The sequence below is a fragment of the Branchiostoma lanceolatum genome, chromosome 9 (assembly GCF_035083965.1).
Source record: "Branchiostoma lanceolatum isolate klBraLanc5 chromosome 9, klBraLanc5.hap2, whole genome shotgun sequence".
In the NCBI taxonomy this organism is placed as follows: Eukaryota; Metazoa; Chordata; class Leptocardii; order Amphioxiformes; family Branchiostomatidae; genus Branchiostoma; species Branchiostoma lanceolatum.
The window spans coordinates 12505453-12520006 of NC_089730.1; the positions used below are offsets into that span (position 1 = coordinate 12505453).

At 40.0% G+C, this 14554-nt stretch overlaps 1 protein-coding gene across 5 annotated transcripts in view; it reads left to right on the forward strand.

Moving 5' to 3' along the window:
* Positions 1-14554, forward strand: part of LOC136441757 (ras GTPase-activating protein nGAP-like) — an 85140-nt gene that overhangs the window by 54898 nt on the left and 15688 nt on the right. Inside the window, exon 1 of one of the 5 annotated variants that reach the window (XM_066438218.1) lies at positions 13107-13604. The exons of the other annotated variants lie outside the window; for them this stretch is intronic. Within the exon in view, the coding sequence (XP_066294315.1) occupies positions 13484-13604 (121 nt within the window). The 5' untranslated portion in view covers positions 13107-13483. Of the gene's footprint in view, positions 1-13106; positions 13605-14554 lie in introns of those variants that run through there. 5 annotated transcript variants of the gene reach the window in all.

The window sequence follows — 14554 nt, forward strand, 5'->3', positions numbered from 1 at the left end:
AGGGAAGTTGGGAAAGTTCCCCATTTCCTCTTTGATCTCCAGAAAAAGGAAGTGGACAAATTTGTTTTGCTATGGCAATTTGCTGATGAACTGTTTCAAATCTACCACTAGCAACATTTCGTCATCTTTTGTGCAAAATTCAATAAAAGCTTGTGCATGGATTTTGATAAGAATAGAAACTGTTATACAGGTTATGATGACTTTCAACAATAGCCATGATGGCTTATCCCAGAGTAATACCATTAATGACTTAGTGTATAATCTACTTGGAGACAAATGGACACCTGAGATTTCTGTTAGCATTCATGAGGTTATAAGTCAAATACTTGGCTCTGACTTTACAGCTGAATAGAGACATTACGCTGGATTGTGTCAGGAACATGATATATTGTTTGTTTATTTTATGGCTTTTGTTTTTAAACTTGAAGCATTTACGCCTAACGCTTTTCCTTCCATCTCTGCCATTGACAAATCTTCAACATGTACATGTCCAGTCCCTCTGCTCTTTTATTTATTCTTGAATTGCAACCACAGCACTCCTGTGACCAGCAGATGGCATGCTCCTATACAAAAGTGACATTGTGCTGCATGGTGTGCAGCGGCCCAGACAAAACAATGGTTAACTCCCGACCGCCGTGGTGTTGCGGTGGCAGCTTTGACCTTCGTCCTGTGAATGTCGCAGAATGTGTTGAATAAATCTCCCATTTGTGATGCACAGGATGACCTTGGGGTCACGGAGTGGCATATTGGTGGTATTCCCTGATCTCCAGATGGGGTCAGGAAGAGAAATCTGCAAGATGAGAATGGCTCAATCCCAGATATCAAATGTTGTTGGTTTTTGTTGTTGCTAGGCCATAAAGCAATAAGGCTTACATTGTATATGACCTGTCTTCCAAAGGTTCAATTGCAATGTCATCAGTACTGATTTTAAAAACAGTATGTCTGAAAGTTGGAGTTGTTTACAGTTCTGATACTATGAAAGTTTGTATCCTGTCAGGTGACTTTGTCTTGACTTTCTGATTGATCAGAATTGTGATGTAGAATGACAAGACTCTGATGTCATTGAGTACACTCACATGCCTGCATGGAAAAACAGTGAGGTTTAATGTCATCAAAATGGACAGCTACCTCCCAGCAGCTGCAAATTGAAGGGCAAAGGAAGTACATATGACGTCACTCCCTGCATTTGACATGGATGTTTCGAAGTCTGCCATGGTCAGGTGTGTTAACTCTGCTTGTAGTAATCTCTGCTTGAAGCAGTCAGGAACTAGGGAGTTTTTAACTTCTCAAACTTGTCAGATTCTCCCAGATCACCACACATGAAAGTTGTAAAGCCTCAAGCTTTGACATTTGTACAGGCTCTCTGATCAGATGCACTTAGTTTTATGTGTGAATTTCAGGTACATGTCATTTCTGTGACCATCAGAAGAGTGTGTGGGTGTTCCTTTAACATAGGATCATTTTTACATAAAGTCATCAAACTGACAGCTAACTCCCAACACCTGTAAACAGAAGGGCTCAGGAAGGGTACTTATGGTCACAGCCTGGATTTGACATGGATGTGTTGTGATACCTGCCATGTGCAGGTGTGTTAGTGGTAATCTCTACTTAAAGCAGTCAGGAAATGGAAAGCTTTTAACTTCTCAGAGGTATCAGATTCTGACAGGTCACCTTGAGTTTGTGAGTCTTACCTCAGGCTAAGACGCCTGAAGCATTTACATTTGTCAGAAGGTGTGTTTTTGAAACTGGACCTCTTGTCACTGGTTGCAGAAAGCAAGAGTGGTGCCTTCACAACTTACCAATTGGATACAGTAGGTCTGGAGGTCTTCTTTATAGTTCCAGTGAATTGGGATACCTTAGAGATACAGATATTGATTAGTGATATTATTGCGATAGACAGTCTAATGTTAGAATTGTACTTCAGGCCTTCTAAATCATTCTAAACACACAAGTAATCTCTAAGCAAAAGTTCTGTGGAATTCAATAACTCTGCTTTTCAGCTGTCTTTGACATCCTGTAACCTGAACATGTACATGTAGCTCTTGACTTCAGCTCTTCAAAGACCAGGTCTGACCTGATGCCCCTTCATCAACACTTGGCCATCAATTGCTTTCATTGGAAAGAAAAGTTTTCTGAAACAGTCGCCAGACTTTCTGGCTACACAAAACACATCATTAATGGGGGCTTTACTTTTTTTAGTCAGAAGTACTTGGAAGTTAGTTGTATATAGAATGTACAGCAAGTAAGACCAAAATTCAAAGGGTCAACATCGGAAGAGACAAGATTAAAAGGTTTTTCAAAGCAATTTTCTAGCTTTAACCAACTGGCTTGTCCTTTTGCCCTTGGAGCAGACCTTGATTGACATGTAGTGGGAGTAATTTCATACCTTGGTGCACCTGTAGCCAAGGATTAATGAAGTGGATAAGTGCCAAAGGGCAGTAGCATGTTGATGTGAGGATATTAGACCTGTGTAGGAAGGTTCAATCATCTGTGATTCTAGTGTGGGAGGCAGGGCTACTCCCTGCATTCAGATTTCAAAGCTTGCTACATCCCTTCTCAACTTTACTGTCGTTTTGCATCATCCGTTTCCAAATGGTAATAATGCTATATGCCCGTAGAAGCCTTTACAGACCGTGGTTGCTTTAAGTGCCTGAGGAAACTGGATTTCTCATAAAAATCTCCAGTGTTAGACTGGCTCATATAAGTTATTACCATTCAGACAGGTGCCTTCGGCCAAGTCTACATTTCTTCCAGCAGAGTTCCATCACATACTCGACTACTTGACTGGTTTATGGCATGAATGATAAGCAATCGCAGTAGGAGGTCTTCATTCCAGATTCACCTCACGAAAGTTGAGGTAGTTGTGCATGAAGTTGCAAGTCAGTTTTACTGGGCATTGCCTGCAGTGTTATCACCATTTTCAACACTTCTGCACATTCAGACTTCGATGGAACGGGTCTGGAACAAAGCAAAATAATCTGTTTGGAAAGTTGCAGGTACCATTTACTACATTCAACATATGATCATCTTTTCACAGATACCTGGTGCATATTTTCCTAAGATTTCCCATCCTCAAGTTCAAATATAACAAGTTCAAATAGAACAGGTTTAAAGTGAAACACAAGGATCCTGCCAATGAAGCAACATGTACCTTCAATTACATCAGACCAACAGTCACCTTTTGACAGTCCCTATCCTGGCTTTTAGATAGAACAGGCGAAAAACAAAACAAAGGCATCCTGTTCATAAAGCAACATGTACCCTTTATTGCAACAGACATAATGTTATCCTTTAAAAGGCATGTGATTTGATTGATATGAATGATACATGTATTTTTATTAACTTTCCTATTCTGAATTTTAGACAGAACAGGTGAAAAACAAAACAAAGGGGCCCTGTTCATAAAGCAACATGTACCATTTATTGCAACAGACACACTGTCACATTTCGAAAGGCATCTGATTTGATTGATAGGAATGATATATTTAACTTTCCAATTCTGAATTTTAGATAGAGCAGGTGAAAATCAAAACAAAGGGATCCTGTTCATAAAGCAACATGTACCTATTATTGCAACAGACATGCTGTCGCCTTTTGGCAGGCATATGATTTGACAGATATGAATGAAATATTACAGACTCACCTGTCCTCAATTATTGGTAAAACAGGTGTAATACAAACCTGTAAGATCCTGTTCCTAAAGCAACATTTACCATTTATTACATGAAATGATCAGACATTGTGTCACCTTCTGACAGCTATCAGATTTACACAGCTTAAGCAGATCCTCCCTGCTCCCGTGGGCATGGATTTCATTTAAGCCATCCCTGACATGCTGTAAGGAAGGACATTACTGCAGACAGACAGTCTGTACCACGATCTTATCGATTTTCCGAGCCTGTTGATTATACAGACTGCTGTAGTGACGTAAATGCTGAAAGCCTGCAGGTAAAGTTCTGATCTTAGATGACTGGAGACGTGATGCTATTCCGACAGGATGAGGTTAGGGCTTTTTTCCAGGAAAAAGAAAATTGGAGAGCAAGATATTTGGCTTGAAGTTACATAATGTAGAAATGTCAGGTCATTTGATTTAAACAGTAAAGTTTTGTGCCCCCACCCGTTAGCATAATAGCGTTAGTGGGTGGAGGGGGTGTTTCAAAGTAGTCGTGCCTTCCAATTGTGTATCTTTTTTTTTGTAATGGAGGATGCAACTGCATCATTATCGCTCTATTATTTCAGTGATATTGATTGTAATATGATATAATAGTTTCCAAAATTGTGGCTAGCAGTTCTTTATCCCACCTATAAAGTATTCATGAAACTTTAGCCAGGATATCTCCATACATGCACATAAGTGTACTACTTGAGGCATTCAAACCCATTATGTGAGTATAGAGTTCTAACGTCATAAAAGGAAAGTGATGCACTATCTCATTCCAACAGTACAACTTTGTATTGATTTTCGAGAGGATCCATCAGGGAGAAAGTAGCATTAAGAGTGGACAGGAAATGGCCCAGGTCTATTCTTCAGATCCATTCCGATAACCCCGCGCCCTTGGATTGCCCTTATTGGATTTGTGAAGTACGCCTACACCGATGTTCAATACACCCTGAGTGGGAGAATTACTTGTGTAGATACTCAAACGATACTTTTATTGTATTTCCCTAACCACAAAGCGTACTAGTAGTCTAATGGATCTACATTTTGAAGAATGCCAAGCATTAGTGTAATGAGTCCTTGACCACTGAAATGATGCATATGGGACAGTTCGAAACATGATATGTCAGGTCCCTCCCTCCTCCCTTTGTTAGCAAGTGCTTCAAGGACTAAAAACATCATATATACATGTATTATACCAACATGTCTACAAGCTGCTGTCTTTACAAGCTAGGTCGTAAACATTTGGACACCTTGCCATGACAGTTCTATGTCACTAAGTCACTAAAACACTCATACATGTAGATGTTACTCTGTTAGTGTTACACTGGTGGCAGTGGTGGGATCTGTGGAACTGAAATGCTGTCATATCATGGTGGGAAAGTTGTTTTATAATCTTTTTGCTGTTGTCACTGATTTTATACATGCATGTGGTATATATTTTAGATATGTGAGATAGCATACTGTATATATATTTAGCCAGTAGACCTTGGAAAATGATACACAGTTCAGTTGCTTGCCTATCCTTGATGCCACTTGTGCATTGTGGCATTTGCGGTTCAACACCCACAACAGGTAACTCTGAGATGTTTAGGATTCACAAGGTGCTGCACACTGTGGCCTTTCAGAATGTGCTGAAAAGTTGTGTCAACATGGCATGTTGGCACTTAGACCGAACAATGTTATCACCTGTGCAGCCATGCCTGGGCTGGGATGGTATTGTAGGGTAGACAGGTGAGCTACCTGTTGCCAGGTACGGCCCTGCATCCCTGAGATGTCCCTTATGATTAACGACTAGGTAAGTTACATGTTACTCCTTGTGTGCAGCTTGTAAAGTTAGAAAACCACATCTGTCATAAACTTTCTTGTGATTGGGCATTTTATGTTTAAGCTTGTTGGATAGTAACCAGGGTTTTGCATAGACTGATAAAGAAACCCTTTTCCCAAGCCCCAACCAATCAAGACATTTTGGGTTTAATATAAAAGAATGAAACTAGGTTGTTATTTCATTATTGCTAATCAATATTGTGACTGTATTGACATAATATCTAGGACCATAGAACATGGAATACATATATAGTTTGTCTTACTCAGCAAAACCAATAAAGGGTCTATGTAAGTGATGAGGTACATAATAGATGGTAGTGGACAACAGCCCCCTCTCTCCCATCTCAGGATAACCTCATTTGGGGCACGGATCAACTGCCCAGAACAGTGGTATCTATCAATGTCGTATTTCTGAGCCTCCATCAGGATTCAAGCAACCTACTCTAATCTCTGATATACATGTATCAAAACTTGCAGGTCCTGTAACGCATGCATCATACCGAAATGCACAAATGTGAATGTGCCCCCAAGTGATCAGTCAAATGACTCTTGATTACTCTGAGGTCCTTGATGTATTTTAATGGCTCTCTGCCCCAAGGGTCTATGTATGACCCCGTTCACACTCATTTTTTTCAATCGCGATTGAAGTATAATCGCGATTGTTCGATCCGATCGCGATTGAACGCAAAGAAACTTTTGCGTTCACACTGCTTTTCGCCAAGTGGATTAAAGTACGCCGTGATCCGATCGCGATTGAAGCACGATTGAAGCATGCTATCGGCGATCATCTGGTAAATATTGTTGTTGTCCTTGTTGTCCTTGTTTTGTGTCTATTTTTCCGCTAGACATTGTCACTTGGTGCGGTAAATGTCCCTCTTTCGGTGACATTTCCCCAGTTTGGCCTGCACCTCCTCCCTCCCCCAGATTGCGATGAGGACCCTGGTCTCCTCATCGCGCCATCTGCCACCAGCTGAAGTTACTGACGGAGTTTTATTCTTCTTCTTGGGCATTGTTGACGATGAAAAGTTGTTGTTGTTGTAAAAGAGCGATCTGACGTGCGGATTGGGTTTGTTTTCCCGCGCGATGCGAACTATGACCCCACGTACCCGCATGTATGACCTCCCACCCCCGGAACCAGCCGAAATCTCCGCCGATCGCGATGGAATGAATCGTAGTTGTGTTCACACTCAAAATTTGATAGGATTGGATTGGATCCGATCGCGATTAATCCAATCAAACTACCTCCGGAGGTAGTTACAATCCAATCGCGATTGGATCGTTTTGGATCGTTTCAATCGCGATTGGGAGCGTTCACACTGAAAAAATCAATCGCGATCGGATCGATTCAATCGCGATTATACTTCAATCGCGATTGAAAAAAATGAGTGTGAACGGGGTCTAAATCACTCTCTCATGAGGTATAACATTAGAGATAGATAACTCAATTTGGTTGTACTGTCAAGAGACCTGTTTGTGATCGATTGTCAATCTCTCTCCTTCAAAACTGCCTGTTATAAAGGCACAGTGGTAAAATGATTGTTATTGATTAAAACTGAAAGGTTGTTTTGGTGTGGGATTGGCCTCAGTTTTGCTTCAAACCATGAAATTTCATGACATAGTTATTGTTCTGTATTTTTGCAATGTCTTTATCAAGTAATACCATAGATGATCTGTACCTAGCCCTATGAGGCATACATGTGCAATAAATGTCCTTCATTCATAAATATAAATATCTGAACCTATCACCTATCAGTGAGTGAGTGAGTCAACCTATCACCTTGAATATCCAGTTTGCTTGAACATGTCCTTTTGACATAGAAGTGTAAAATCGTGTTGGTGGTCTCCAAACACCTGACTTGCGTTATCGCTGAATGTTCCTGCTGACATCTCATACTAAAGCTCATAAATATGTTTGAAAACCTTGTCAAGGAAGGCCTGGCAAAACAGCGCCACCTAGTGCATTGAGATCACACTGCAGCAAAAGACTTCCTTGTCTGTTACTAGTGCAAGCTTCCTGTCAAATAGCAGTCAATGACATTTTCTATTTATATGAGTAAAACACCCTATGAAATTCTACTTCATGATTCTTGGTCGTTGGTTTTCTCAGTACACAAATTTACTGAGGTTGGAAGAGACAAATGTTCACATATATGTATTAATCATTAGTGGGATTAAATGTTATTTTCTGCTTCTCCCGTGCTATCAATAACTATGTGATGGAGCAGGATTAGGTCCATCCAGATGACTTTTGGGGGACGAATGACAAATGATGGATGGCTTCCAAGTAAATGAGCTGTTGTGATGACTTTGGGATGATTAGACTCAAACTGATTAAAACTGGTGCTGATGCTGTAGCCAGTATTCTCATCATCTTCCCCATCAGAAGATGGGTGTGGGGGTAAGCTGGGAAATGTGTAGAAGGATCAGGAGAGGATTTCATGGGCAGAATCTTGAGGATTTGAGCCTCCTTGGCAGAAATGAAGCGTACACATTTTGTCAGGATGTGGAGGGAAAGTATACCCAAATGTGAGTACAGAGTTTGAAATTGTATTCTTTTTGCTGCAGTTAGCTGGCAGAGTTGATGTTTTGGGTTAACTATTGTCTATTGTGGTTTGGTGAAGCACCTTGATGTTTAATACATGTACCTTCAACTTCAGCATCAGCAATTCCAGTTGATTTCTATAACGGTGAACAGTTTGTAGTGTTTAGTCATTTTGGATGACTAGTTACCTATCTATTATGTTTATCACGAAACACTGGACCACACCTTACCACACCCCATGTAACGTTAAAAGTAATTGCGTAGCCAAGGGCTCAGTGTGCTGTACATGTACATCCTTATTCTTATAGCCGGTAAGTTTTCATAGACTGTTTTATATTATAACTTTAGTGTTGTGCATGTAGCTTTCATGTCAACGCATCAAGTCCTTTTTTTTTTCATTGTCAGAATTATATTAATTTTTGCTGTATGTGGTAATATTATAATAGGAGCTTATGTTTTGCAGTTGTGTTTTCACTCTGCAATATGTTTGAATTACATAAATGTAGCATTCAAAATTTGCTTGGAACACTCATATCAGTGGGGTTTTTCATATTTGAGATGTTGTTTTTATGCTATTGGCAAGTCACTAGAGGCTTGTGTTAACATGTACATCACAGACATATTTCAAAGTGTGTTATTTCAACAATATCAAAAGCAGGGAGAACCAGAGGGTAGGTTGAAAATAGAAAAATAACTTGGACGCTAGTCATACTTCAAAGAATACATATTGGTATTTGAGGTTATGAAAAATACATGAATAGTATGCTAACAGCATGGTAATATTGTAAAAGATTGGTTGGTCGCACCCTTTGTAAATTATGCAGATAGAATTGTGTCTTCAAAGAAGATGAAGACTGTGGTAGAAAGAACTAGAAGCCAAGGGGACCAAAGAGCAACGGAAAACAAAAATATAGACATAATCTTTTGCCCACCACCCTTTTCTCTGTTGATCCCTTGAATAGACATCATAGACAACTGTATCTGTTCCAAATATTTTTCATATCCAGACTCTTCTTGATATTGAAGTGAGCCGTGCCCAATGCCAAGAGGAATGTAAACAGTAATGACATAGATGGCGGCAGTCATGTGTACTCGCATGTGTCAGCACCTCATTAATCATTCACCACCAGTCAAGTTCGGCCAATGACTCACTGGTATTTCCTCCGTTACCATGACAACTCATTCAAACACCAGCCATCCCCTTTCTTCTGAAGATTGTCTGAGATACACATCTTTTAAATTGTAGATATAGCCTTGGGCACATCCCCAGTCTGTATTTCCCAGTAGTGTTTCTGAGAGGAAGTTGACGATATCCACGTCAGCAATATGTTCTTATGTCCCAGAAGACATTCATCCAGTATTAGCGTGTCTGAGTCCAACAGTAAGTATATAATCTTCTGTAGTACATTGTAAGCCGTGCATGCACAGCAGAGTAGGAGAGTAATTGAAATGAAGGCTTGAATTATTTATTATGATAGCTCTGTTGCCTCCAATACAGACAGTCATCAATCTAGGGTAAGCTGCAAGTATGTCTTTTTGTATCTTTTATATTGGATTTCTTTTGATCTTGTAGATTACAGTTTGCCTTTTTGTTGTAGGAATCTTTTTTATGGAAGAGAATTTTTCTTTCGTGCTTAGTGCCTTGTCGTGATTGCTGTCTTTCGGGGTTTTGGAATTGGTTTATAAGGTTTTTGTGGAATGCACCAGATCTCACACATTTATCTGAAGATGTGGATTTATATTTATGTAAATGTTGATACGCCCATACGTACAATGTACATGTCTTGTAGTGATACCGTATACTGCTTTCAGAAGAAGCCAAACAATGATTTCTAATGGCTGTAACAAACCAGTTGTTTTTGATAATATGTAACGGGGGGTGCTCAAACATCGGACGTTTTTTTACGCGCTGGAACTCACGGCGCTCCATTGCTGGTTGCCAGAGAATGGTCATGTTTTAATTAATGAATTTGGAACACATTCATCTAAAGACCATACTTGGACAAGAAATGTATTCATACTGTTCATGGGCCCTTCATGCTCCGCGTTACATGCGGAAGACGCTGTGAGACATTTTCACGAATGTACCTTCTGATTTAGTGCTAAGCCAGATAGTGTGCCTAACTTATTACGCTTTGGTAATTTTGCTCTCTTCTGAAGTTGGTGATGAAGTTAGGGAAATGTAAATAAGGCTTGAAGTCTGCTATATTATAGCTTTCTTTTGACCGGAAAATTTTGACTGTGTGCACTTCTCACGTCGTGTGAGAAGGGCTATATCTAGCGCATCCCAGCTCATGTTTCCACGGGAAATAGGCTACTACGCGGCCCGACGTACGTATTGAATGCGGCCCGACTTACGAAATCATTGCGAAAAAACGACACCGCTTACATCAACAATACTCCGTCTACTTATTGGGAAATATCTTCGCCATCTCTGTATTCAGTTTCCTTTTCATAGACGGTACCAATCACATGTTAGCGCGTAACAAAACTGTGCGTTGAATCGTTCCGCCACCATCGCGGCCCAAAAAAATGGCGGGAAAACAACGTCGTCAGACAACAGCAATGTTTACGTTATTTTTCTTTGGTCAGTTTTCTTCTCAACAAACACTTAAAGACCCAAATTTTTAGTGTTTTATGAAGTTATTTTTCTTATGTGTATGATAGCTGTGTGACTTATGTATCTGCTTGGCACAGGTCGTATATTTAGGTGCCGGGCCGTCTAGCTACGCAGTGACTCTCTACTTAGCGCTACCATCATTATTGTCAAAATACTACTTTTCGACAAAACAAGAAATGAATATGTACACATATGTTTTGAATGCAAATGACAATTATGTGCATGGACTTGGGTTATTTACCTTCCTTATCAGCATAGTCATTGGACACAAACACGGCGTACTTATGCAAAATAAGATCAGTAAAAAATCTGTGCGATGTTAGAGCGTGTGCGATGTTAGGGCGCCCCCCGTTATCATGCTATAGATTGCAGTTTAAAATTGTTTTTCGATCCGCTTTTTTCTCAGTTCAAGATACCTACGGGTCGTTCTACAAGAGGTTTTAAAATCTTGTTGATTTAAGATCACTCTTGCCAGAAATGTCTTGATATTGACACTATAGCCATGCTGAATCTATAATCTATAAAGTCATACACAGTAAGCACTATTTTTGCTTTCACAAAAAGTTCATTACATAGGTTTCTTTCCATCTGTACATATCAGATGTACAAGTATGTTCATTTGATAAGGATAGAATGATTTTATTGTGGCTTTATGCTTTACAATAGGACAGCATGCAACATGTAATGCATCTTTGCTTGACATACTGCCCTCCCCAGCTTTGTTTTTGAGTAGCCCTAACCTTTCACCCATTTTTAACATTGTCAACTTGGAGTCTCTCGGTGAACTTCTCAAGCATAGTATATATGTACGCCAAAAATAATTACTCAAGCAACTGGATAAGATTTTGAAACAGTCAGACGTTTCAGACAGTATCCACTGTCTTTCGTCAGTGACTAACGATAGGACTGAGAACACCAGGTTTTATACCAAAACTCTGAATAGATATGTTAATGAGGTAAAGACAATTTAGGATGTCTTGAAGTAGTCTTCAAAAAGAAGATTAATTCAAGACAAAGTTTATGCCAATAGTTCAATTAGCTACTGTTGTTCTAGTACAGTAACTAAATGTTGCTTGTCCGGGGGTGGGGGCAGTGCATTATCCCAGGTGCCTGAAAGTTGGACGCGTAGACCCCCTTTCCTGTTGAGGGCGGGGTTGCCCAGGGTGTTTCTACCTTATCTGAACCTTGACAGTAACCTTTAGTTACTGTACTAGAAGGCCAACGACAGTAACCTTTAGTTACTGTACTAGAACAACAGTAGCTAATTGAACTATTGGCATAAACTTTGTCTTGAATTAATCTTCTTTTTGAAGACTACTTCAAGACATCCTAAATTGTCTTTACCTCATTAACATATCTATTCAGAGTTTTGGTATAAAACCTGGTGTTCTCAGTCCTATCGTTAGTCACTGACGAAAGACAGTGGATACTGTCTGAAAAGTCTGACTGTTTCAAAATCTTATCCAGTTGCTTGAGTAATTATTTTTGGCGTATCTTATTACCTGGATGTCTAACCTTCATCAACATAGTATATATGTACTTAACCTCCTTATATATACTCCTTGTACATTCGACTAGACAGGTGTTCATAAAGCAACAAACAGAAGAGAGTTTGTGCTCCGAAGATTTGTTTCTTCTCTCTTACTTTCACTGTAAAAATGTTGACACTGAGTAAGATATACATTTGTAGCAAAGTTGAACGACCTTTAGCCCGCAGAGTTTTTAGGTTCTGCTACAGGTCTGTTGTGTTTGCAGCCAGTGACATACTTCTGGTGTTTAGAATGTTAGACAGTGGCCAAACACTGGTGGTAGATTATCTTGGCTGGTATCAGGAATGAAAACAACCCAACTTGCAGCTGTATATACAGGTAGTGGAACGTTTGGCACTTTCTCTGACTTAAATCTGTGAATTACTTGAAAACTTATGACTTTGATACCTGAAGTATTTGTGTATTCATATCTACTTCTGCCTAATTTTCCAATACTGCTAAGAAGTGATCAAAAGTGAGGTCATTGTGTGAAAATAGCAGTGTTCTAATCCTGTCCGCAGTTGTATTTTGCATGTGGATGTAAACAAACAACAACTGTTGGTCCTAAGTAAGCGGCAGTGTGCCCACAGTAAACTGTCAAGGTTCAGATAAGGTAGAAACACCCTGGGCAGCCCCTGCACCCACCTCTGGTCATGTGAGGCCTTTGTTGTTCTGTCTGGAAGCTACCATTCTCAATGTTTTGTGGCCCACTTTTTCAGAACAAACTTCAGTCCTACAAAGTAAAGACTCTTGTTTATAAGATACAGGGAACAGAGTTTGAAATGCAGAGTTGAATAAACATCACAGATATTCTGAAAGATTTAGAATTCGAGTTGAGACACAGAAGACGGTATTTAAAAGTTAACACATAGCATACTACCCCCTTAGGGAAGATACCAAAGGTAGGTTCTGTTTGAAGAAGTGGAAGAACTAGTCTAGATTTGGCCAGTCTCCAGTCCTGTTCCTGCACTCGAAAGTCTTCCCTGATCCAAGCCCATCTAGTCTTGTCCGGATTTGATACTGACCTCCAGCTTGAATTGGTGCCAATAACCGCAGCTACGTTCACTCCCCTCCCTGACTCAAAACTTCCACGTGTGTTTTATGTGCGGAGTTACTGTGGAAAGTTCCCTCCCTGTGACCTGACTGGCCACTCCTTGTGTTTACGCCGGTCTGACTGGTTGGGGTGTCGTGCTGAAGGAACACAGACTCGCTACGGACATTCTTTCAATGGTTGCTCAAACTCTTGCTGTTTGAAGAGCTTCGAGACAAACTGGCTGACTACACGAGGTTCCTGGAGAATACTAAAAATGGAACTAAGAATGGACGTACAGGTACAAAATGTACCAAAGAAAGACGTACAGAGAGGTTCGGTTGTGATTCACAACCCAAATGTTGGTGATCTGGCAGTTATGCCTTTTATTGGAGAAGGTAAGGGCAAAACTGTTTGTTTTGTTCTCAATATTTTGTTGATTAATCATGTTCTTGAGTTATATGGTGGTCTCTTGATTCCTCTGTGTATTTAGAACTGACATTATCCTGCCAGACGACATTGTTGCTGTTGAGTATAGTAGGTAAAATTTGGGTTTGTTTCTGCGTAGAGCAAGTTATTATTCAGTTCAAAAGTTAAATTTACTACAGTTATTCAAATGAGATAGCCATTAATCATAAAGATAAACTGTACTATTTACACCAGTTTCTTTCTTTGCTTGAAGTTTTAGGCTCTTCGTATACATAGATCTCAGATCTTGTTAGCAGCTTAATGCTCATGTCTTCTGTTCAATGCATATCCTTATAATTATGGACAAAAGGTTACACATTGCTGTGGTTTTGCACATGTGACATTAAGCCGTTAAACGGGTTTTGGGATGGGCCATGGTGCATTGGTGGGAATTTTTCTTGAGATGCAAGATCATCCTATAGATTGTATCCCATAACCCAAAGCTATACTTTTCATCTAACTGATACATGTAGTACTTGTGCTGTTTCATTGTGACTGATGGAAAATTACTGGTGTGTTCTTCATATGACTCAAAATTCAACACCGGGACACTAGTATGCCGCTAGCTTACTTTACCAATAACTCTTGTTACTGTAAGTCATTAAAAGATGAACTATGCTGGTAAGATGTCTATTAAGCATCTGAAGGTTCAGCTATCCTGTTGGAGAGATATTGAAGGGGAGAGATGTGCTTTGCCCAGGTAATCTGATCACGTTGACTACTGTGCAAGTGCTAATGAGCGGAAGTAGTGAGGAACTGTTTGCCCTGTGTCAAAGTCACAGGCTTCTGAGAGGACTTCCTGATAAGGAAGTGATTTGAGGCATAGCCAGGTCCTGGTCAGAAGGAAGTTCTGTTTCACCGACACAAATAGCTGTATGAC